The sequence below is a fragment of the Aquarana catesbeiana genome, linkage group LG09, assembly GCF_042186555.1.
Source record: "Aquarana catesbeiana isolate 2022-GZ linkage group LG09, ASM4218655v1, whole genome shotgun sequence".
NCBI classification, from domain to species: Eukaryota; Metazoa; Chordata; class Amphibia; order Anura; family Ranidae; genus Aquarana; species Aquarana catesbeiana.
This window is the reverse complement of record NC_133332.1, coordinates 37,833,329-37,860,143: the sequence shown is the minus strand read 5'-3', so window position 1 is coordinate 37,860,143 and position 26,815 is coordinate 37,833,329. Positions and strand designations below refer to the sequence as shown.

Below are 26,815 nucleotides of genomic sequence, written 5' to 3'. Positions count from 1 at the left end.
TAGAAGCACCCTTTTTGATCTAATATAGCCATGAGTCTTTTTGGGAAAGATGCAACAAGTTTTTCACACCTGGATTTGTTGATCCTCTGCCATTCCTCCTTGCAGATCCTCTCCAGTTCTGTCAGGTTGGACCTGTGTTTACTCTTTTCAAATCATAAAGGCAACAGAAACTACCCAAATGACCCTGATCAAAAGTTTACATACCCCAGTTCTTAATACCGTGTATTGCCACCCTTTAACATCAATGACAGCTTGAAGTCTTTTGTGGTATTTGTGGATGAGGTGCTTTATATTTTCAGATGGTAAAGCTGCCCATTCCTCTTGGCAAAAAGCCTCCAGTTCCTGGAAATTCTTGGGCTTGCATGAACTGCACATTTGAGATCTCCCCAGAGTGGCTCAATGATATTGAGGTCAGGAGACTGAGATGGCCACTCCAGAACCTTCACTTTATTCTGCTGTAGCCAATGACAGGTCGACTTGGCCTTGTGTTTTGGATCATTGTCATGTTAGAATTTCCAAGTGCATCCCATGTGCAGCTTCCTCGCTGATGAATGCAAATGTTCCTCCAGTATTTTTTGATAACTTACTGCATTCATCTTGCCATCAAGTTTGACCAAATTTCCTGTGCCTTTTGTAGCTCACACATCCCCAAAATATCAGCGATCCACCTCTGTGTTTCACAGTAGGAATAGTGTACCTTTCATCATAGGCCTTGTTGACTCCTTTCCAAATGTAGTGTTTATGGTTGTGACAGACCTAGCCGGGAGAGAGACTTTTGGAGGGGACTGAATGCTAGCCTCTTGCCGATCGATCGTGGGCCCTGGCATTTGGGGGAACGGTGCTCTTTGTGAGCTGTATGCCTGGGGACCTTTGAGGTGGTATTACTGTTTATTCGGGTCCTGGTCCCCCAGGACACACAGACTCTGGGGACCCTGGATTTGTCATATTAGAATAGTGACTGATTCATACCATTGGGACTCCTACTGTTAAATGCTAATGTCATCAATTCCAGCTACCTGTCTGTTGTCTGCTAAAATGTGTATTGTAAATAAGTCTCTAGTATGGGATCTAAGAGTCATTAGATCCCCATTGTTGTGTGTGTTTAATTAACTCTGCTATTGTGATAATGTTGATTGGATTTTCTGAACTACAAGACGGCCAGTCTGGCCTAAAGGTCATGTCTGAGTCATCTAGGCTGTCTAAAGGGATTAGTTAATTAGCTCATGTTAATTAGGTTAATTAGGTTACAGCTCTATTGTTAGAGTAATATGAGCAGGAGGTCTGCACCTCCTCTTTTATTGTATAAAAGAGACTGTATTCCTGTCAATAAAGAGAGATTCCTGGTAGAACTTACATACAGCCTGCCTGGTGTTTGTTCTGAGCTACACAACTGGATTAGAACGGCACATAGCTGTAGTTCTAATCCCGGAGCATTGGATGACCGAACAATCAGATGTTGCAATCTGCAATCTGATTCTATAGCCAGGGAGGAGTGTCGGGAGAGTGGAACTGAGCGAGCAAGGGGCTCGTTACAATGGTTGTGGCCAAAAAGTTAAATTTTGGTCTCATCACTCCAACTGACTTTGTGCCAGAAGGTTTGAGGCTTGTCTCTGTACTGTTTAGCATATTGTAAGCGGGATACTTTGTGACATTTGTATCCTGAACAATTTTCCTGGCAGTTGTGTCTGAAATTTTAGTTGGTCTACCTGACCGTGGTTTGGTTTCAACAAAACCCCTAATTTTCCACTTCTTGATCAGAGTTTGAACACTGCTGATTGGCATTCTCAATTCCTTGGATATCTTTTTATATCCCTTTCCTGTTTTATACAGTTCAACTACCTTTTCCCACAGATCCTTTGACAATTCTTTTGCTTTCCCCATGATTCAGAATCCAGAAACGTCAGTGCAGCACTGCATGAAAGATGCAAGGGTCTGTCAGGAGTCCAGAAACGCATTGACCTTTTATATACACACACTAATTAGAAGCAAACAGATCACAGAAGGGGATGGTTACCTTTTAATAGCCATTCCAACCCCTTTGTGTCAACTTGTGGGCATGTTATCAGGCCAAAATCACCAGGGTATGTAAACTGATCAGGATCATTTGGGTAGTTTCTGTTTTTGCATTATGATTTAAAAAGAGTAAACACAGTTGATTGATAATAAATGGCTTCAGCCAAACACTAATCATGAGTGAAAAATGCTTTTGTGTTATCATTCATATTCTCTGAAAAATGGCCAAGAAATCGTAAATTCTGCCAGGGTATGTAAACTTATGGGCATGACTGTGTGTGTAATATATATGTGTGCAATGTTTTTGTTTTTTATCTGTAGTATCACATAAGGAGAGTTTTTTTCTTTATGGTTGTTTAATAACAGTGAGATACTTTGACTGTGGAACTTTTTGTTAGTGACAGCTTCTCTTTCAATCTGTTTTTTGTGCAATACTTCAAAAAAGCAATTCCAGTTTTGGCAATAAAAGAAAAAATGGAGTGCTGTCCCCCACAGTCTCATCTGCCCAGGGATCCAGCACCAGTCATCTTTTGGGTTGAGTGACGCCCAGCATCATTCAACCCACTTCCTATGAGCCCAGGAAAATGTTGCAGAGAGCAATGCCATGTCATTACAGTATGTGGCACTATTCTCTGCAGAATTTAGGATTCACACACTGCTGGTAGGAGAAGAGGGCAAAGAGGACAGCTGTGGGGATGTGCAGTGGGGTAGGGGCTGAACCTGTTTTTTTAAAGACTGAACATTGACAATATTCTGTACGTTCCTTAGATGACCATATGCTCAGTTACCATCACACTGGCTTGTACTACCCTGAGGAAGGCCTGTATCTCTTTGAGACAGTCGGGTATGTGGATGATCAGGAGATCGACATGTACAGCAGTGAAAGTCGCATGAACATTCCAAAGTCAGTATGGATGGAGAAGCATGAAGACAATGATTACTGGGAGAAGCAGACATCTATGCGCAGAGGATGGGAGAAAGTTTTTAGAGACAACCTAATGATCCTGGCCAGTCGGTTCAACTACACAAGAAGTAAGTAACAACTTGCAGCAGCTTATAATACCCTTCTTTTATGACTAAACCTTGGGTCACTCTTGTAGGCAAAGCTTTGATACCTTACACCACCTGCCTATTTAAGTGTTTTGTAAATTTTTGGGAAAATAGGGTTTAGTTTAGAAAGAGGAATAGTTTTGGTAAGAGAGTCATTTTTAAATTCAGCCTTTAAGGGTATCTAAACCCAAAACAACAACAAAATGTAATATATTGCAGCTTTAAATGTGGTGGTTGCATATTTTTTTCTTTTTTTTTTGTTTTTTATCAGACTTTTTCCCTTTATTTTTAACTAGTAATCCCGTGACTTGCTTTTTTGGCATGGTTACGTTCACTCACTATACTTTATCTGTGTTGGTAGCTGTCACCCATGCTACTTTCCTGATTTGGAGTACAAATAGATTTTTTTCTATTCATCTCCATTACATGGGGAAAAAGGAAAAAATCATTTACAAAAGATATGAATGGGATATAAGAATACTTCTGCAAGATCACCAAGTGTTTTCTGTACTTGCTTAAAATGTTTTTCTGTACTTGAAAAATTAAAGTTATTGCAGTCACCACATCTGGTGAGCTGCAATAAATCACACTTTAGTTCTTGGGTCCATTAACTATTTTCTTATCACCACTAAACCTTAACTACCAACAGCACCAAAAGTTTTGGTGATGAACACTACCATCCCTGCATTGAATATTGGGTGCCAAACCCAACTATACATTCTATAGACCTCTGTGCACTGTTCTGCGAAAAGAAGAGACATTTTGTTGTTACTCATTAATAATATAAAATCATGGGTCTTTATACTTTGAAGGTCATTTCTCACGCCAAACATTTACAAACTGGCTTGCATGCCAATTATATATGTGTAATCAACATTGTACAATTGTTATGTTTTAGGAGTACCCTGATTTTATAGTATTGCCTGTACACTTTCCGGGATGGTTATTGTTGTTTTCTTCATTTAATTAAAAAATAGTAAATTTGCACTCTACAATTTTATGATGCCTAGCCTTATATTTTATATTCTCTACAGGCTCCCACACTCTCCAGCTCAGCTATGGCTGTGCATTGCATGATAACAACTTCACTGGATACTATCGGTATAGCTTTGATGGGAAAGACTTCTTGATATTTAATCAAGACACTTTGCTTTGGACTCCCGGCATGCAGAAGGCAGAGATCAGTGCTCAGAGATGGAACAGTGACAGCGACATTGGTAAGGGTGTGAAATCCTACCTTACTGAACATTGCAAGAGTGCTCTCAAGAAGTACATTGGCTATGGGAGAGAAGAGCTGGAGAAAAGAGGTGAGAATAAAATCTGTAATTTCCCAAAACTCTCTAATGTAAAAGTGAATCCCCATTGGATCCCAAAGTTTTGAGGGGTGTAAGTTTGATTTGCTGTTACTAAAAGGAGAATGGAATTTCACACAGTTTGCTTCTATGTGTTTTAACGCGTGAATTAATGCAGGAGACTGCTATTGTTTTTCTTTTGCATCTGACAACATGTGCTATAAGAGTTTTTCATAGGAATGTCAGCATATGTCAGTACATCATAGTGCATGGCAAAAGCACACCTTAAAGACACACAGCAAGAGCAAAAGTGTGAATCCAGTCTAAATGGGACAGCTATTTACAGTTGTACTAATTATTGTTAAAACGGTAGTAACTTTTAGCAAAAAAATAAAAAAAAATCCTCCTGCAAGGTAATATCATAATGTGCTAGTATGCATTGTGTATGTTTTGGGAGATATTCCTTGTACCTACAAGTAAGCTTATAATAAAGCTACATTTAGGGCTTTATAAATATCCCTCCTTTTTATTTTACTTTCAGTTGTCCCAGAGGTAATTGTTAAAGGTCAGAGAATAAATGGAAACCTAAGACTTCATTGCCTGGTGTACGGGTTTCACCCTCGACCTGTGGATGTGAAGTGGGTGAGGAATGGGGAGGATGATGTTCCTTCAGATGAAATGACTCCAATTCTCCCTCATCCTGATGGCACCTATCAGATCGGAGTCAGTGTGGAAGTGCCAACCAAGGAAGGAGACACTTACTCCTGTCATGTGGACCACAGCAGTTTAGAGAATGTTATCACTAAGAAATGGGGTGAGTGTATTTAGTTTATTAAAGAATACTTGTCTTGCGACTTAGCTGACTTACTGTACAAAGCCTAGTCCAAAAAGACTACAACAAATATTTAGCAGTGGCCAAAGCCTGGGATAGTTTATTTGGGTAGAAGCTGCAGGTTATGTTCCTGTTTTCTTCTCTCCAGTTTTTGTAAGCCTGCAAAAAACTTTTCTCTTTGGTAACTAGGATTTCCAGGGCACTATGTGTTAGCCAGCTGTACAGAGGGGGAAGGGGAAAAAGGAAGGGAGAAATCTGAGCTTGAGGTATTGATCTCTGTAAATTGACTTTTTCAGTAATGTAGATAAGTATAAGAGCATGGCCGGACACGGTGTCCTGCATTTCACATTGCCCACTCTGCCTCCTGGTCCACCCTGCAGTGGCGTCAGATGGCCAGAGCCATGGCCAAGCGGAACAAAGAGGCCACGGATCCAAGCCCCCCCCCCGATGCTCCTGGGGATAGGAGCAGGGACGCTGCAGCCAGACTGAAGTGGTTTGTGCGGGAGCCGAGTGGGAGACAACATGATCACTCCAGCACAGTCTCTGCTATGAAGTGCTGGTGAGTCCCATGCTGACAGGCAAACTAATGGCCAGGGGGAAGGTGTAACAACATTACCTGCTGCACTAGAGGGACACTGGGCTGATCAGACACCTGCAGCTTTACAAGATACCCCTCCAGAACCTACTCTAAGTGATGTTTTTAAAGCTATTCAAAGCTGCAACTCATCCCTAACATTACTCACTGCCCAGTTTTAGCACTTTAGGGAAGACATGAGGCTTATTCGTCATGATGTGCAGGAGCACACTTCTGCGGTGGAGGGCAGAGTAAGCTCCCTGGAAGATGAAATGCATCCAGTCAAACGTGATATTGCTGCCAATAATGTTGTGGTTCAACGTCATGCTAACCATATTGACGATATGGAAAATCATTTAAGGCGCAATAACGTCAGGATCTTAGGTTTTCCCGAAAAAATTGAGGGGAGGAATCCGACCGCATATATTGAGCAATGACTTCTGGATACTTTTAATAAACAGAACTTTACACCGCTTTTCACGGTAGAAAGGGTGCATCGTATCCCTGCTCACCCACTTCCTCCTGGCCAATACACCAGGCCTTTCATTCTAATAGTTACTTCACTATAAAGACCGGGATAACATCCTCGCCTTAGCCCTCACTAAGGGTCCAATTGAGATCAATGGATCAAAGATTTTTTTTTTACCAGGACTTCTCTGTGGAAGTTCAGAAGCTGAGGGCCCAATATGATGATGATGTGAAACGTAGGTTGCGGGCACTACAAGTCTCCTATGCCATGCTTTATCCAGCTAAGCTAAGGGTGGTGGAGAAGGGAGAAATCCACTTCTTTGATACCCCTAAAAGTGCTTCTCTCTGGCTGCATAGAAATGAAAAACACCTGTCCAGGTCTCGCTCTCCATCCTGAGGGGAAACAGACGTCATTAATCCTCAGCGGCACATGTTTCTGGACTATCTGTAAGGTCCCTTTCACACTGGAGCGCTTTACAGGCGCTACAGTGCTAAAAATAGCTCCTGTGAAGAGTTGCTCCTGTCTCTCCATTGTGAAAGCCCGAGGGCTGGAGCGGTGTGCTGGCAGGATGCTAAAAAAGTCCTGCTAGCAGCATCTTTGGAGTGGTGAAGGAGCGGTGTTTACACCGCTCCTTCACTGCTCCTGCCCATTGAAATCAATGGGGCAGCGCGGCTATACCTCCAGCATAGTGCTGCTGCAACAGCGTTTTGTGGTGGTTTTAACCCTTTCTCCGCTGCTAGCGGGGGTAAAAGCTCCCCACTAGAGGCCGAATAGTGCTGCGAAATTGAAGGTAAAGTGCCACTAAAAATAGCAGCGCTTTACCGCCAACGCACCCACTGCCCCAGTGTGAAAGGGGCCTAGGGCTACTTTCACACTGAGGCGCTTTACAGGCGCTACAGCGCTAAAAATAGCACCTGCATAGTGCCTATAAAGAGCCTCATCTGTCTCTCCAGTTTGAAAGCCCTACAACAGTGAGATAACCTGGATGATGGCTGCATTATTAGCAGATAATCCTGGGGTTCCCTTCCTGGCAGTAGGAGATTTCAATGCCGTATATAACCCTAGTGTGGACCGATGCCCAGCGGGAACCCAGATTGTAACACTTTTGTTTTTTTTCGCCAAATTTCAGAGATTGGACTACGGGATTTGTGGAGACAGCAAAACCCTTCTACTCGCCACTATTCATGCTGCTCTAGTTCAAATTAATCATTATCTAGGATTGATTTGGCCTTGGGCATGGACCTTATGTTGCCATATACTTCAGATATTACACACCTGTATCAGACCAGAGGCCTTTCCGACCATTCTCCTTTGGCCCTTAAATTTTAATGTATCCTGATCCTAAACGTAAAACTTGGAAAATTAGTCCCTTTTTTCTACAAGTGCTCCCACGTGGTGACATAATTAAAGGGTATCTCTCAGAGTTTTTTTTTGTAATAAGGGGTTGGCCTCGCCACTTACAGTTTGGGATTCTATGAAAACATATTCATGAGGATTATTGATTAAAAAGATTGGCGCGTTCAAGAAATCTAGTAGGGAATGGGAGAGTTTTTTTTAGTGGATGAGGTGCGTAGAACAGTGGAAAACTACCTGTCCACTCTTCCACCCCCCCCCAATCTCTCTGTTCTTGGAAGGACGCTCAAATGGATTACAACCAAAAATTGCTTGAAAAGGTGGAGAATAAGCAATTTTCTACCAGGTGCCAATATTTTGCCGATGGTGAAAACACTGGGCATATGTTGGCAGTAATTGCTAGTTCTCAATCTCCATCCAACTATATCTCTTTCAACACTGCTACTTCAGGGCTGCCCACTCAAGACAAGGATGCAATTTTAGAAGCCTTCCACTCCTTTTACTCCAACCTTTATGGTAGCAATGTTCAGTACGAAGTGCATCAACTTACTGAATTCTTAAACCCCCTCAAGCTTCCTTGCCTGGTACCAGCTGATAGACAGTTGCTAAATCCCCCCCTAACCCTCGAGGAACATAGTAAGGTGGTGACAGCGTCCCACAATAACAAAGCCCCGAGCCCAGATAGCCTTCCTTCTAAAATTTACAAGAGTTATGGGGATGTCCTTTTTCCAGAAGTTCTCAAGATTTTTAACTCGGTCGTTAAGTCTCAGTATCTCCCTGATTCCAAGAACATGGCAGGAATAATAGTGATACCCAAGGAAAAGAGTGCTTGTATCCAGAATCCTACCACCCCATATCTCTTTTAAATTCAGATATTAACATTTTTGCCAAGTGTTGACCAATTACCTGGGTAAGGTCATGCAGCAATTGGTGCACCCTGATCAGTCGGGATTCATTGCCACTAGATCAACAGCAGCTAATACTTGTAGATTATTTCATAATCAGCAGCTCCCTTCAGATAATATAGATAATAGAGTCATTCTCTTGCTGATCACTGCCAAATTGTTTGATAGCGTGGAAGGGCCCTACCTGTGGGAAGTACTACATTGCTTTGGCCTGGGTGACCGATTTATCGAATGAGTAAGCCTTTTGTATTCTAATCCACAGGCTACTTTGCTTATTACATAACAAAAGGTGAAAAACATAAATATATAACTGTGTTTATATAATATAATCCACAGTAGCACTCTTAAATCATGAAAAATGTGTATGTATATAAATATACAATAATAAAATATATATATATATATATATATATATATATATATATATATACACACACACACACACACACATGGGAGATCAATACCCCTTAAGAATCAAGCTCACCAGATAATGTTGCCATTCACTCTGGTGTTCGGAAAACAAGGTCAAAGATTATATGGAACAGCTGCTGTAGACGCCTCACTCCATATGTAGAAAATAGAGGGAGAAATGGAGCCTCCAATAGTGTAAAATCATTTAAGATATTGATCCATTTAAAATAAATATTGCACATACATCAAATATAGCATGTCTTGGTACAAGACATGCTGAGCGGCTCTGTGCTGCGATCTCTCCACTGCTTCATTCGCTTAGACATCAGAAAACCATCCCAGCTTCAACACACACTCACCGTGTAGCCACGTGCTGACGCATTTCGTCACTTCCGACTTCATCACAGGGGGTGGTGACATGGCTCGGTAACCAAGTTAAAATATCCTCCTCCTTCCTTATCAACCAATCAGCTCGGCTAAACCACCTCATCCAACTGTGCAATTAACCCCATAATAACCCACAGTGAATTAAATTTAGTATGCAAAAGATCGCTCCAACTTATATCCCACTCCTATAAGCACTATGAATTTATAGACATGGAAGAAGGAGTGATATTCACACTTTTACAAAATAAATTCACATAACAACAAAATATTGAAATAATGAATTAATCGTAAATATACATAATCCAATGTTAGCACTCATGCAGCCCCAGACCATGACACTCCCACCACCATGCTTGACTGTAGGCAAGACACACTTGTCTTTGTACTCCCCACCTGGTTGCCTCCACACACGCTTGACACCATCTGAACCAAATACATTTATCTTGGTCTCATCAGACCACAGGACATGGTTCCAGTAATCCATGTCCTTAGTCTGCTTGTCTTCAGCAAACTGTTTGCGGGCTTTCTTGTGCATCATCTTTAAAGGCTTCCTTCTGGGATGACAGACATGCAGACCAATTTGATGCAGTCTGAGCACTAACAGGCTGACCCCCCCAGGTGGCCCGATGCAAAAGCTGACCTGGGCCCCCCCTCATTACCATCTGCTGCTTTTACAGCATGCTTGCCTCGTCACTCTGTGTAGGTGAAACTGGAATCTCGTGTGCCCAGGATGGGCCTTGGAGGGACCCGGAGTTTACTGAATTACCTATACAAGGTGACGCAGTAAGCACTTTTCCCCAATGATACGGTGTAATACAGAGCAGACAACCTCTGAGGAGTGGAGACCTATCTGAATAATATGAAAGAGATCAAAGATCTCCGTGGGTTCAGCGTCCTTTATTTAAGAAATTAACCAGCAAGGCCAAACTTAATAGTAGGGAAAACTTCAAGAGAATAAAACAAATGATGCTGCAAAAATCTAAACTTAGCCCACCTTAGTGGATATTGTCAGTCAGTAGAGCAATGGACAGAGTCCATATTTCGCACCAGGGTCTCCCCATTTCACATCAGAGTACCTCTCAACATCAGCCCCCATTTCAGGTTGGTGGGGGGGAGGGGACCCCTCAGGAGGTGTTAGGATCGTTTACATTATAAAACTTTCTGACTGTCTGTGAGTCTGTGTTTCTATGCTGGCAGGCCAGATGCAGTGTCAGTGTGCCTGTTTTAATCTGTTCCCACATGAGAGAACTCTCTTTGCACAGCAGTGTGTTTCTTACCTGAGTTACAGAAGCTCCTGTCCCGGGCTGCTAATCCCCTGAACCGGAAAATCAGACTTCTCTCCTTCAGCCAATGAGAGCAGGGGAGGGGTGTGGTCTGGGTCTGGGGAGAAGGCAAGCTAAAAGCTCTGGAATGGATTACAGAGCTCAGCTGGGGCCCTGGGAGACACAAGGCGGATCGGATCTGGATTCTGTTTCCAGAATTTTGTGGTTGATAAATCCCGCATGTACATGCTGCCGCTCAGTTTCAGGGTCTTGGCAATCTTCTTATAGCCTAGGCCATCTTTATATAGAGCAACAATTCTTTTTTTCAGATTCTCAGAGAGTTCTTTGCCATGAGGTGCCATGTTGACACTGGGTAGGGAAAATGGCTAATTGGGTCCAATTTGGACATTTTCATTTAGGGGTGTACTCACTTTTGTTGCCAGCGATTTAGACATTAATGGCTGTGTTGAGTTATTTTGAGGGGACAGCAAGTTTACACTGTTATACAAGCTGTACACTCATTACTTTGCTACAATGTAAAGTGACATTTCTTCAGTGTTGTCACATGAAAAGAAAGAATAAAATATTTACAAAAATGTGAGGGGTGTACTCATTTTTGTGAGATACTATACATTCAAGCTACATTTTCCTTGCTTCCCCACTTTGATGTTTTTACTCTGTTTTCTAATAAAATGTATACTTTTATTAATTGTGCCTTTGTGGTCACTTGTCTGTATTGCCTACAATAGTTCCGCACCCTTGGAGGGTTTTCTTTGTTCTACCTTGATCCTTATGGCCAAGGTTTGGGACGAAATGAAGAGAATCATGGGCTATGTTGGTATCTCTCGTTATCACCCCATCTGGGAGAAAGACCGCTTAGAAGAGTTAGGTAAACTGCAAGGTTTTGCTGATTCGCATTCTCGTGGGGTACTTTTTCTCTATCAACTAGGTCTGAATGACCACTTAAAGGAGTTGTAAAGGCAGAAGGTTTTTGATCTTCATGCATTCTATTCATGAAGATCAAAAAATAACCTTCTGTGTGTTGCAGCCTCCCCAACACCTCCTAATACTTACCTGAGCCCCATCTCTCTCCAGCGATGTCCATGAATGTCTAAGCCATCCAGGACACTCCTCCTGATTGGCTGAGACACAGCAGCAGCGCCACTGCCTCCCATGGCTGTCAATCAAGGTCAGGCAGCCAATCAGGGGAGAGGGGTGGGGCCGGTGCAGGGCTTTGTGTCTGAATGGATACATGGAACTCAGACTCCATGACTCAGCTCGGGTGCCCCCATAGAGAGCTGTTGGCTGAGGGGGCACCTCGATAGGAGGGAGGGGCCAGGAGCAGCAAATAGGGACCCAAGAAGAGGAGGATCCAGGCTGTTCTGTGCAAAACCAACTGCACAGAGGAGGTAAGGATGACATGTTTGTTATTAAAAAAAAAGAGAGACTTTACAATCACTTTAAAATCTCTTAAAGATTTACAAAATGAATTTTATATCCCATCTACATGTTTTTTTCAATATCTTCAGCTATGTCACGCCATTTCAGTTCAGGCCAGGAATACGTCTATTAGATTGATACTCCACTTATATATCATTTAGCTAAAATTACTGATAAAAAAGGCCTTATTTTCCCACTCTATGGATTGCTTCTGACTCGCTCCCAAAGTAACTTGCAACTTCCTGGAAGAAGAGGGTGGTCTACTGATATCATGGCCATAGATGGAGAAATTTGGCAACCCATGTATACTTAGTGTCTTTATCTCCAACCCAACTTTTATTGCAACTGTTTATTATGCACAATGCTCACCGCACGCCACATAAGCTCCATAAATGGTCTCGTCGAGAAAGCCCAGAGTGCCCTAGATGTGGTAACTCCCCAGTTGATCATTTACACATGCTTTGGAGATGCCCCAAGATAGTATGTTATTGGAATAAAATAACTACTGTCATTAATCAGATATTTCAAGTCGCTCTTCTTCATGATCCATTGACCTGCATATTAGGGTTTTAAGATGAAGAGCTTTACACACCCAACGTTCGTACCGCTATCTTTAGACAATTGTTTATAGCCTGTAAATGTGTTCTACTGAAATGAGTTTCCCCTTTGCCTCCCACATTTGAAGCTTGGCGCACGCAAGTCAACTCTACCTTATTTAAAGAGAACTATATTTTGAAATGTCGGGGTACTCTTCTAAAGTTTAATAAAACATAGGACCCATGGCTACAGGCTCCTGGCATTGCCCCAATAGCGTTAATATCTCTATGTCTGCTACAATGCTAAATGCAGACTGGGTGAATGCACTGACTAATGACCAGTAGCCTCATCTGATGATCTGACATGTATTTTCGAGATTTTAAGTAATAGGATGGCTTACAGTTTTTTTCATGTTATGTGTGTTAAAGTACAAAGAATTTCCCTCACTTTAACAATGCATAGTTTAAGCAAGAGCATTTGGCCTGGCACCTAATTTTTTTTGTCTAACACAATAATCTCTAGATGTCTAAGGCTGGGTTGACACTATTGCTGCATGTTACATTGTAGGTGAGGTTGAAAAAAGATACAAGTCCATCAAGTCCAACCTATGTGTGTGATTATATGTCAGTATTAAATTGCATATCCCTGTATGTTGCGGTCGTTCAGGTGCTTATCTAATAGTTTTTTGAAACTATCGATGCCCCCCTCTGAGACCACTGCCTGTGGAAGGCAATTCCACATCCTTGCCGCTCTTACAATAAAGAACCCTCTACGTTGTTTAAGGTTAAACCTCTTTTCTTCTAATTTTAATGAGCGATCACGTGTCATGTTGAACTCCCTTCCGCAAAAAAGTTTTATCCCTATTGTGGGGTCACCAGTATGGTATTTGTAAATTGAAATCATATCCCCTCTCAAGCGTCTCTTCTCCAGAGAGAATAAGTTCAGTGCTCGCAACCTTTATTCATAATTAATGTCTTCCAGACCCTTTATTAGCTTTGTTCCCCTTCTTTGTACCCACTCCATTTCCAGTACATCCTTCCTGAGGACTGGTGCCCAGAACTGGACAGCATACTCCAGGTGCGGCCAGACCAGAGTCTTGTAGAGTGGGAGAATTATCACTTTACCATGCCATTGCTGAGCCTATCATCTGCTAGGACCCCCAGGTCCTTTTCCATCCTAGATTCCCCCAGAGGTTCTCCCCCTAGTGTTCATATTTTTGCCACCCAAATGCATTATTTTACATTTTTCTACATTAAACCTCATTTGCCATGTAGTTGCCCACCCCATTAATTTGTTTAGATCTTGCAAGGTTTCCACATCCTGCGGAGAAGTTATTGCCCTGCTTAGCTTAGTATCGTCTGCAAATACAGAGATTGAACTGTTTATCCCATCCTCCAGGTCGTTTATGAACAAATTAAACAGGATTGGTCCCAGCACAGAACCCTGGGGAACCCCACTACCCACCCCTGACCATTCCGAGTACTCCCCATTTATCACCACCCTCTGAACTCACCCTTGTAGCTAGTTGTCAATACATGTACCCACGCTATAGTCCATGCCAACGGACCTTATTTTGTACAGTAAACGTTTATGGGGAACTGTGTCAAATGCTTTTGCAAAATCCAGATACATCACATCTATGGGCCTTCCTTTATCCGGCAAATCACCTCCTCACAGAAGGTTAATTAATAGATTGGTTTGGCAAGAACGATTCTTCATGAATCCATGCTGATTACTGCTAATGATACATTCTCATTACTAAAATCTTATATATAGTCCCTTATATAGTCCCTCCAAGAGCTTGCATACTATTGATGTTAGGCTAACTGGTCTGTAATTCCCAGGGATGTATTTTGGGCCCCTTTTTAAATATTGGTGCTACATTGGCTTTTCTCCAATCAGCTGGTACCATTCTAGTCAGTAGACTGTCAGTAAAAATTAGGAACTATGGTCTGGCAATTACTTGACTGAGTTCCCTAAGCACCCTTGGGTGCAAGCCATCTGGTCCCAGTGATTTATTAATGTTAAGTTTCCCAAGTCTAATTCTGTTCTCTGTTAGCCATGAGGGTGCTTCCTGTGATGTGTCATGAGGATAAACACTGCAGTTTTGGTTACTGACCCCCCGATTCCCTCATGAAGACTGAGGAGAAGAATATATTCAATACCTTTGCCATCTCCCCATCCTTTGTAACCAGATGTCCTTCCTCATTCTTTATGGGGCCAATATGGTCTGTCCTTCCTTTTTTACTGTTTACATACTTAAAGAATTTCTTGGGATTTTTTTCGCTCTCCTCTGTCCTCTGTCTTTCGTGTTCTATCTTAGCCGCTCTAATTGGACCCTTGCATTTCTTGTTGCATTCTTTATACAGTTTGAATGCTGATGATGATCCCTCAACCTTGTATTTTTTGAAGGCCTTCTCTTTTGCTTTTATATGCATTTTTACATTGGCGTTAAGTCATCCAGGATTTTAGTTCACTCTTTTAAATTTATTACCCAATAGGATGCACTGGCTAATGCCCTTATTTAATATTCTCTTAAAGCGAACCTATCTCTCCTCCGTGTTCTTTGTTCCTAAGATTTTATCCCAATTTATATCTTCTAGCAAGGTTCGTAGTTTAGGGAAGTTGGCTCTTTTGAAATTCAGTGTCTTTGTATTTCCCTTATGTTTACTATTTGTGTGATTTATACTGAAGCCAATTGACCTGTGATCACTATTTCCTAAATTGCCCCGTATTTCCACATCCATGATCAGGTCTGTATTGTTGGTAATCAGTAGATCTAGTAACTCTTTATTTCTATTTCTATTTCTATTTCCAGTTGGTGCGTCTACCATCTGACCCATAAAATTGTCCTGCAAGACATTTAGGAACTGGCGAGCCTTAGGCGAATGCGCGGTTCCCTCCGCCCAGTCTATGTCTGGATAATTAAAATCCCCCATTATGATAACACTTCCCATCCTTGCTGCTTATCCAAATTGTGATAGGTGGCTCACAGCAGGGGTCCGATGCATCCCAGTCAGGGTTGCCAACATCCCGCAGCATTTTATTCTGAAAAAACCTTTAAAATTTACTGATGGAGCATATTTTTTACTGGCAACCTGGAAAAATGACAGAACTCCTATTAAAAACTAAAACAACTGATATTTAAACAGTATAAACACAATATGGAAACCCTGACAATAACCCTAAAAAGCAATTTGCCAGGTTTACACTTAAAAAGTCAACACAGCATGACAAATTATCAGCCCCTGATATTTACAGACAGTTGTAAAAAAATCACTGATTTTTACAAACTGTCAGTAAATTTACTGACGGTTGGCAACCCTGGTCCCCATTTGCCGTTTTAGGTCCGATTTCAGCCCAAATTTTTGGCTGAATTCGGACCTTAACCGTTTCAATACTGGGCATTTTCACCCCCTTCCTTCCCAGACCAATTTTTCGTTTTCAGCGCTGTCGCACTTTAAACGACAATTGCGCGTTCGTGCGACATTGTACCCAAACATAATTGACGTCCTTTTTTCCCCCACAAATAGAGCTTTCTTTTGGTGGTATTTGATCACCTCTGCGGTTTTTACTTTTTGCTATAATAAATATCACAATTTAAAAAAAAAAAAAAAAAAAATTTTTCCTCAGTTTCAGCCGATATGTATTCTTCTACATATTTTTGGTAAAAATGGTCCGGCCCGGTTAACGGGCAATCGCGGGTGCCCGGCGGCCATCGTGGCCGCCGGGCACACGCACCGGGTCCCGAGCAACGCGGCGGGCGCGCACGCGCCCCCTAGGTGGCCGGGGACCCGAGGCCGTCATATGACGTCCACCCAGGATGGGAGATCCCATCTGTGGATGTCATATGACTATAGGCGGGTAGGGAAGTGGTTAAAGTGGAAGGCCACCCTGAGAAAAAAATGCCACCAAAAATCCTAAAAAAAATTTAAAAAAACATTTGGAAATTTTTTTTTTTTTTTTATACTTACCTAAACCCTTGTTGCTAGGCAGTCTTCCTAATCTGCCTCTTCCTATTCCACGGCGTGTTCTTCTCCTTGGTGAGCGGCCCCATTGTCTTCTGGGAACTGTGTGTGTTCCCAGAACACCACAGGGCCTTAAACAGATCGCCGCGCCGCTCGCGCGTGCGCAGTAGGAAACTGGCAGTGAAGCCGCAAAGCCCCACTGCCTGTTTCTCTTACCTAGGATGGCGGTGCCAGGAGCCGATGGACGGGACAGCCTCGGGCGGCCGACATCATGGGCACCCAGGACAGGTAAGTTTACTTATTTAAAGTCAGCAGCTACAGTGTTTGTAGCTGCTGACTTAAAAAAAAAAATTTAGCTGGCCAGAATCCCGCTTTAAATGGACCAAAAGATGCACAGGGCTCCTGTGCAAATTCGCACCAGAGCTGCAGCGGAGATATGTGAACCGGCTCCATAGAGAGCCGGTTACAATCTCCTACCATGAGAATTGGATCCGGAGAAACCCTCATCCAATTCGCATAGGTGTGAACCCAGCCTGTTTTCTCTTGTTGCCAGTTTTAGCTCTGTAATTATTCTGGCATTGCATGATAGCAGGATTCAGTGAGGACGCATTAAATAATTATTGTACTATTTTTTTTTTCTTTTTTGTTTTGTATGTTGTTTTCTGTAAAACTTTTAATAAAAAGTTATTTGAAAAAAAGGTAGATAAGTATAGACAATTAAACGTGAAAAGAGGCAAGACATTTATAATTGAAGAATTTTGTATCAATATTATTTATGGACGTTTTTTTATTTTAGAGTGTTTTCCAAAAATATAGACACATTGTTTGTAAAAATGTATTGTTTGTCAATAATAGAATAATAGAAATTAATTATAAATGCTTAACAAGGTGGTATAGGACCCCAGACATGGTAGGAAAATTGCAGAAGGGGCAAACAATGGAATGCTGGAGAGGGTGTAAATCAGGGGTCTTCAAACTATGGCCCTCCAGTTGTTCAGGAACTACAATTCCCATCATGCCTAGTCATGTCTGTGAATGTCAGAGTTTTACAATGCCTCATGGGACATGTAGTTCCGCAACAGCTGGAGGGCCAGAGTTTGAAGATTCCTGGTGTAAACAGATAGGATCTATGGCCCATATCTGGTGGAGTTGCCCTAAGATCAAAACATATTGGAGGGAAATACTGAGGATCATCGGGGAGATTACCAGTGTCGAGTTACCTGAAGATCCTTGGATTTGTTTATTCCACGGAGTCGATATTCCAGTGAAAGAATACAGGAATTCGATACTGATACATCTAATAGATGCAGCCAAGAGTCTTAGGCCCCTTTCACATGATCGGACCGTTCAGGTCTGCCTGTCAGTTTTGACGGCGGACCTGAACGGGCGCTCCATGTTAGCCTATGGAGCGACGGATGTCAGCGGAGACATATCCGCTGACATCCAACCCGGTCCGATCCGCAAAAAGCAGACGGATGGCCCTACGTCCAGGTCCATCGCTGGTGGATCGGACCGGGTGAGATCTGATGAAAACAGACATGCTGTCCGTTTTCATCCGATCCCTCCATAGGCAGCAGCAGCGCCTGGCAAGCCCCTCCCCGCTCAGTGAGCAGAGAGGGACCTGTCACCTGCCGGCTCAGCGGAGATCAACGGACTGATCTCCCGCTGAGCCGGCGGACCGAGGCGGGCTCCATGGAAATGGAGTCCGCCTCGTGTGAATGAGGGCATATTCAGAAAAACTGGAAGGTAGTGGAAAGCCCAAAAATAAGTGAATGGTTTGACAGAATAGATGAAGTTTGTAGTATGGAAGGACTCAGATTCTCTGAAGAAGGTGGGAGAGAGAGTTTCAACAACAATATATGGGAAAAATGGAAATTGTTCAAACGGACTTAAGAATATAGTGAGTTTAAAAGGGTCTAGGAGTAGGGGGAAAGGGTGGTTAGGGGTGGGGGGGTGGTTAATGATAGGAGAGGGAAGGGTAAGGAAGAGGGAGTGTTTTATTAAAACAAAGTTTCTATTATTACTCCTGTTGTGAATACGGGAGTAGAAAAGAGTTTTTTTTTCCTATTTCTTTTGTTTTCCTTATGCCGCGTACACACGGTCGGACTTTTCGACCGGACTTGTCCGACGGACGCCGACGGACCAAATCCAGCGCACAATCCGATCGTGTGTGGGCTTCACCAGACCTTCAGCGGACTTTTCCAGTCGCAAATCTGACGGACTTTAGATTTGGAACATGCTTCAAATCTTTACGTCGTAACTACGCCGGACCCAGAAATACGCTCATCTGTATGCTAGTCCAACGGACAAAAACCGACGCTAGGGCAGCTATTGGCTACTGGCCATCAACTTCCTTATTTAAGTCCGGTGTACGTCATCACGTACAAATCCGTCGGACTTTGGTGTGATCGTGTGTAGGCAAGTCCGGTCGTTAGAAAGTCTGTTGAAAGTCCACCAAAAGTCCGCCAAAAGTCCGTTGAAAGTCTGTCAAAAGTCTGTCGGACGGGCTGTCGGACTTTTGCAGCTGAAAAGTCCGACTGTGTGTACGCGGCATAACCCTTGTTTTTTTGTTTATGAAAACTTTGATAAATAAAGATGAAAATATAAATAAATAAATAAAAATGTATTGTTTGTTACATGATACTGCGCAGCACTGTTTTATATATAACTTTGGTTGGCACATGTGGGAACATATAAAGCGTGGGCAGTGGTATTGGGACATATACTGTAACTATATGCGTATATACAGTATTTTTTTGAGGTACAATTTAATTGCACACAATTTGCTCATATTTTTATAATTTCATTGCAGATTGTCACAGTTGCTAACAAAGCAGTGATTGTGCTTAGGTTTTGCTGGTTTAACTTCTGTGTATTCTAAGTAATGCTTATCCCAGTTTTTATTTTCTACTTACCGGTATGTATTTATTTTTTCTCCATGGCACTCTCAGTATTGCTCATATTCCTGCTCACTTTTGTATCTGCAGAACCAGACCATGCTAAAATCTTACACATCAAGATAATTCTCTGTACCTTGGCTCCACTCCTGCCGGTGTCAGTTCTTGCATTTGTCCTGAAACGTCAAGGTGAGTTGCTGCATGATATATATTTTTTGTTTCAAAGCATTCTTCAGGCATTCAGAAGCTTGGTCAAATTTGTAAAAATCTTGTGTGTAAATAATACCTGCTAGGTAATTATAGTGCAAGTCACATTTCAGAGAAATTCACAAACCAGTATTCTCTGACTGACTTCATAATAATTATTGACTTTGGGAACATACACTGCACGTTTGACCTTCTTTAGTCCTCATTCACACGGACGTTTTTACAGCTGCTTTTTTGAGCTTTTTTTGCAGCTTAAAAAGGCCTGTCTATGTTAGTCTATGGCTTCATGCCCACCTAGGTGTTTTTGAGCTGCAAGTGGCATAGGCGTTTTTAAGCTGTAAAAAAAACCCAGGACCAGTGGGTTCTGAGAGACGTTTTTCAGCTGTAAAAATGCTCTAACGCTGAAAAACGCTCAAAAACGTCATTCACCAACGTTTTTTAACGTTTTTGATCCATTGAAAAAAAAAATTAAAAAATTTGAAAAAAAAAAAAAACGCTAACGCGGAAAAACGCTCAAAAACACTCAAAAACGCTATTACAAAAATGCTGAAAAAAGCTGAAAAAAGTTTAAAAAAATCACTGCAAAGATACTGGCATTTTCATAACGTTATTTTAACAGCCTGTGTGCATGAGGGCTTATACTTTAGACTTAAACATGCTGAACATTTATTTTCAGATTGGTACAAAGGTTTTGTATTTGCATGAAAGACAAACCTTAAAGTGATTGTAAAGTCTCGTTTTTTTTAATAAAAATAACAAACATGGTATACGTACCTGCTCTGTTGCAGTGGATTCTTCTCGGGTCCCTCTTTGGCTCTCCTGGCCCCTCCCTCCTGTTGAGTGCCCCCCATAGTAAGCAGCTTGCTATCAGGGCACTCATTGAGACACAGAGCCGCAACCTGGCCCTGCCCCCTTTCTCTCCTCATTGGCTGACTGACAGTAGCGGGAGCCAATGGCGCTCCGCTGCTGTCTCAGCCAATGATGAGGGGATTCCTGGGCAGCCGAGACAATCCTGCGACATCGCTGGATCTAGAGGGATCTCAGGTAAGTATTAGGGGGGCTGCTGCACACAGAAGGCTTTTTATAATAAAGCATTAAGATAATAAGCCTTTTGACTTTACAATCACTTTAACCACATACCGACCAGCCGCCGCATTTGTAGTGGCAGAATGGCACGGCTGGGCGAATCGACGTTATGTAATGTCGCTTCGCCCTGTGGCCACTAGGGGGGCGCGTGCGCCCCCCCCACTTGCCCCCCAAGCCGGTGTGAGTGCCCGGCAGTCTCCATCACCGCCGGGCTCCCGCGATCACTCGGGGCACATGGAGAGCCCGGAACTGTGTGTGTAAACACACAGTTTCTGGTTCTCTGAGGGGAGAACTGACAGATCGTCTGTTCATACAGAGTATGAACAGGCGATCTGTTAGCTTCCCTGCACAGTCCCCATCCCCCTTCAGTTAGAACACAAACTTGGACACACATTAACCCCTTGACTGCCCCCTAGTGTTAACTCCTTCACTGCCAGTGACATTTTTACAGTAATCGATGCATTTTTAATAGCACTGATCGCTCTATTAATGCCAATGGTCCCAAAAATGTGTCAAATTTGTCCGACGTGTCCGCCATAATGTCGCAGTCACTGATCGCCGCCATTACTAGTAAAAAAAAAATATTAATAAAAATCCTATAAAACTATCCCCTATTTTGGAGACGCTATAACTTTTGCGCAAACCATAAGCTTATTGCGATTTTTTTTTTTTACCAAAAATATGTAGAAGAATATGTATTGGCCTAAACTGAGGAAAAAAAGGTTTTTTTAATACATTTTTTGGGGATGTTTATTATAGCAAAAAGTAAAAAATGCATCTTTTTCAAAATGGTCTTTTTTTGTTTATAGCGCAAAAAATAAAAACCGCAGAGGTGATAAAATACCACCAAAAGAAAGCTCTAGTTGTGGGAAAAAAAGGACATCAATTTTGTTTGGTCACACGACCGCGCAATTGTTAGTTAAAGTGACGCAGTGCCGAATCGCAAAAAGTGCTCTGGTCTTTGGCCAGCCAAATGGTCCGGGGCTTAAGTGGTTAAAGTGTAACTTCCACATTACAATGCTCCCCCTCCTATACTCACTTGTTCCTGGTCCAGTTATATACTGCTGAGTAGATCCCCCAGACACTTTTCAATATATCTTCCTGGCCAATGCGCACGCTCTGGATTTGCCTTTATTCTATAGATATACAAAAAGAGGGCAGCCGCTTTAAGGTGCCCTATGTGATTGCAATGGCTTTTCTTAGGACGTTTGATGTTGTTACTTTTGTCTCCTTTTCCCACTTTTTGTTTCCAAATACTTGCTTCTGTTACAGATCTTCCCTTCATAAGATGTAATGTGGCCATCTGTTACCTGAAGGTTGTTTATTAGAGCTGCTGCGTGGCATAGACAGTTGATGGTTGTGGTGTTGGTGGAGCAAGGAGCTGTGTCAGAGCTGTCATTAACAAATTCTAAGGAGCAAGCTTTGCCATACAAGCTTGCATAGCCGCTGCCTGCTCCATTTGAGTGCTGCTGTCATGCAAAGACTCATTACTTAGGTATTTGCATGTTCCAGGCATCAAGGAAGTGATGAGTGACTGCAACGTTGTAGTGGCGACCCATCCATTAGGGGCGCCCGGGCCCCACCCCCTCTATCCTCACCACCCCCTAATTGCATAATGGATAGATTCATGCATAGTATAAATCTATCCACGGCCGCCGCGACCACCCCCTATCAGGACACCGGGCGCATGCATTACAGCGGCCAGAGGCTCTAATAGGCTTTAAGATAGGGTGGGCTCCAGTCACAGAGAGTGCGCTCCGATCCCACCCAGGTGTGTTACAACAGCGTATGAATATTCGCAGTTGAAACACTGATCTTCAATCCGGCCAATTAGAAGCGGGTGTGAGACCCGTCAGATTGGCCAAAAAGAGAAGACCCCCGATTGGCTACCGAGGAGGAGGGAGGAAATGGAAGCCACCCCCACCATGATGACCTGTGGAGAGCAGGAGAATGGGAGGCTGTTCAGGGGAAGCTGCCGGTGATGGGATAAGTGCTACCGACCGACCGAGGGGATAGCATACTGTTTGCCGCTCCCCCCCAAAAAAATGTTTCCACCGGCCGCCACTGCAGCGTTGCCTACAGCTGCCTTCAGAAGAAGCTCAGGTTTTTGCTAATGCCCAAACCTTCCAACTTTTTGAGTTGAGAATAAGGGACACCTATTAGCATTAGAGAAGTTAAAATAAATATATATATATATACAGTATATATATATATATATACAGTATATATATATATATATATATATATATATATATATATTAGTTAACCACTTCAGCCCCGGAAGGTTTTACCCCCTTCCTGACCAGAGCACTTTTTACAATTCGGCACTGCGTCGCTTTAACTGCTAATTGCGCGGTCATGCAATGCTGTACCCAAACGAAATTTGCGTCCTTTTCTTCCCACAAATAGAGCTTTCTTTTGATAGTATTTGATCACCTCTGCCGTTTTTATTTTTTGCGCTATACACGGAAAAAGACCGAAAATTTTGAAAAAAAATGATATTTTCTACTTTTTGTTCTAAAAAAAATCCAATAAACTCAATTTTAGTCATACATTTAGGCCAAAATGTATTCGGCCACATGTCTTTGGTAAAAAAAAATGTCAATAAGTGTATATTTATTGGTTTGCGCAAAAGTTATAGCGTCTACAAACTAGGGTACATTTTCTGGAATTTACACAGCCTTTAATTTATGACTGCCTATGTCGTTTCTTGAGGTGCTAAAATGGCAGGGCAGTACAAAACCCCCACAAATGACCCCATTTTGGAAAGTAGACACCCCAAGGAATTTGCTGAGAGGCATGTTGAGCCCATTGAATATTCATTTTTTTTGTCCCAAGTGATTGAACAATGACAAAAAAAAAAAAAAAATTACAAAAAGTTGTCACTAAATGATATATTGCTCACACAGGCCATGGGCCTATGTGGAATTGCACCCCAAAATACATTTAGCTGCTTCTCCTGAGTATGGGGATACCACATGTGTGGGACTTTTTGGGAGCCTAGCCGCGTACGGGGCCCCGAAAACCAATCACTGCCTTCAGGATTTCTAAGGGCGTACATTTTTGATTTTACTCCTCACTACCTATCACAGTTTTGAAGGCCATAAAATGCCCAGATGACATAAAACCCCCCCAAATGACCCCATTTTGGAAAGTAGACACCCCAAGCTATTTGCTGAGAGGCATGGTGAGTATTTTGCAGCTCTCATTTGTTTTTGAAAATAAAGAAAGACGAGAAAAAACATTTTTTTTTTTCTTTTTTCAATTTTCAAAACTTTGTGACAAAAAGTGAGGTCTGCAAAATACTCACTATACCTCTCATCAAATAGCTTGGGGTGTCTACTTTCCAAAATGGGGTCATTTGGGGGTTTTTTTTGCCACCTGGGCATTCCATGGCCTCCGAAACTGTGATAGGCAGTGAAGAGTGAAATCAAAAATTTACGGCCTTAGAAAGCCTGAAGGCGGTGCTTGGTTTTCGGGGTCCCGTACGCGGCTAGGCTCCCAAAAAGTCTCACACATGTGGTATCCCCGTACTCAGGAGAAGCAGCAGAATGTATTTTGGGGTGTAATTTCACATATTCCCATGGCATGTTTGAGCAATATATCATTTAGTGACAACTTTGTGCAAAAAAAAATAAAAAAAATAAAAAATTGTCTCTTTCCCGCAACTTGTGTCACAATATAAATTATTCCATGGACTCAACATGACTCTCAGCAAATAGCTTGGGGTGTCTACTTTCCAAAATGGGGTCATTTGGGGGGGTTTTGAACTGTCCTGGCATTTTATGCACAACATCTAGAAGCTTATGTCACACATCACCCACACTTCTAACCACTTGAAGACAAAGCCCTTTCTGACACTTATTGTTTACATAAAAAAATAATTTTTTTTTGCAAGAAAATTACTTTGAACCCCCAAACATTATATATTTTTTTTAAAGCAAATGCCCTACAGATTAAAATGGTGGGTGTTTCATTTTTTTTTTTCACACAGTATTTGCGCAGCGATTTTTCAAACGCATTTTTTGGGGAAAAAACACACTTTTTTACATTTTAATGCACTAAAACACACTATATTGCCCAAATGTTTGATGGAATAAAAAAGATGATCTTAGGCCGAGTACATGGATACCAAACATGACATGCTTTAAAATTGCGCACAAACGTGCAGTGGCGACAAACTAAATACATTTTTAAAAGCCTTTAAAAGCCTTTACAGGTTACCACTTTAGATTTACAGAGGAGGTCTACTGCTAAAAATACTGCCCTCGATCTGACCTTCGCGGCGATACCTCACATGCATGGTGCAATTGCTGTTTACATTTGACGCCAGACCGACGCTTGCGTTCGCCTTAGCGCGAGAGCAGGGGGGACAGGGGTGCTTTTTTTTTTTTTTTTTTTTTCCTTTATTATTATTATTTTTTTATCTTATTTTTAAACTGTTCCTTTCATTTTTTTTTTTTTTTAATCATTTTTATTGTTATCTCAGGGAATGTAAATATCCCCTATCATAGCAATAGGTAGTGACAGGTACTCTTTTTTGCAAAAATTGGGGTCTATTAGACCCTAGATTTCTCCTCTGCCCTCAAAGCATCTGACCACACCAAGATCGGTGTGATAAAATGCTTTCCCAATTTCCCAATGGCGCTGTTTACATCCGGCGAAATCTAAGTCATAAAATGCTCGTAGCTTCCGGTTTCTTAGGCCATAGAGATGTTTGGAGCCACTCTGGTCTCTGATCAGCTCTATGGTCAGCTGGCTGAATCACCGGCTGCATTTTCAGGTTCCCTGTTGAGACAGGAGAGCCAGAGAAAAACACGGAAGACGTTGGGGGGGGAGGGGCATTCCCTCCCACTGCTTGTAAAAGCAGTCTAGAGGCTAATTAGCCGCTAGGATTGCTTTTACATGAAAGCCGACCGCTGGCTGAAAAGAATGATACCAAGATGATACCTAAACCTGCAGGCATCATTCTGGTATAACCACTCAAAGTCGTGAATGGCGTACCTGAAGACAAAAAAATGGTTAACAATAAAGCACAGTAAACGGTAAGGTATAAAAAATTGCATACCTGAAAAGCAAACATGATAAAACATAACAACAATAAAACATTGCAGAATAGAATACAGTAAAAAAGAACAGAACAATAGAGAGAGAGAATAGAGAGAGAAAGAACAATAAAACGACAACTATTTTTTTTTTTATTTTATATTTTTGTATGTGTTTTTTTTTTTTTTTTTTTTTTTTTACACTTTTTTTTGTAACTAACTTTTATAACTGTAACCGGTTCCAGGTTCGGGTCTCTCAAAATGCGATGGCATCTTGGGAGACCCTGTGAAAGTGTGCCTAGTCTGTGCAATGCTGTACCCTACGCTAATACTCAACTAGTGAATGGTAGTGTTCAAAACATTCACCAATGCAAAGACCAGGATTGTCAGGACAGGAGGGACAATAATAGTGGGTGTCACGCCTATATCTGCGCTTGCTGCAGACACAACATCTTTTTTGGGGGGTTCGTTGGGTAGGGGTACTCGGGAGGACATAAAGAAAATGCCTCTCATGCAGCCGACTGCATTTGGTTGGGGATGTGAATGGGGGAAGTACGGGCGCTGCAGAAGCGGTGGGTCCCCAATTAGGATTGGCGAATGCAGCAGGAAGGGCACTATGGGCACGACGGGCCTGTGTTTGTCTTTTTGGTGGCAGCGGGACACTACTTGTGCTTGCCACCTCACCAGCTTGAACTGCACTTATGGGACTCGCCACGTCACCAAGTGTTACTGCAGTGCTGGTTTGACTATGACCGGGGTGTACTAGGCCGCTGGTGCTTGCCAGTTCACCAAAACGCTACCAAAAAAACTGTTAGCGATCGCAAGGATCAGGCCTGACTCTGCGAACACTGCAGTTATGCGTTTAGTGTTTTGTAAGTGTCAGTGATCGATCGATACTGCACTTGGGTGGGCTGGGCTGGGCCGGGTGGAGGGGCAAAACGCAGGTGCTAGCAGGTATCTGGGCTGATCCCGCTAACACTGCGTTTGTGGGAACCCTAAACTGCTGGGGACGCTAGTATAGATCTGATCGGATCAGATATTGATCCGATCAGATACTATACCACTAAGGGAGGCGTATGCTGCGTGC

The 26,815-nt window shown here is 42.4% G+C and overlaps 1 protein-coding gene across 1 annotated transcript in view; it reads left to right on the top strand.

Annotated features, from left to right (window-relative positions):
* The first annotated feature begins 2,760 nt into the window (after nucleotides 1–2,760).
* Nucleotides 2,761–26,815, top strand: part of LOC141107519 (major histocompatibility complex class I-related gene protein-like) — a 45,509-nt gene continuing 21,454 nt past the window's right edge. The window contains exons 1-4 of the mRNA XM_073598306.1: nucleotides 2,761–3,045; nucleotides 4,098–4,370; nucleotides 4,897–5,169; nucleotides 19,481–19,579. Of these exons, the coding sequence (XP_073454407.1) occupies nucleotides 2,790–3,045; nucleotides 4,098–4,370; nucleotides 4,897–5,169; nucleotides 19,481–19,579 (901 nt within the window). The 5' untranslated portion in view covers nucleotides 2,761–2,789. The remainder of the gene's footprint in view (nucleotides 3,046–4,097; nucleotides 4,371–4,896; nucleotides 5,170–19,480; nucleotides 19,580–26,815) is intronic.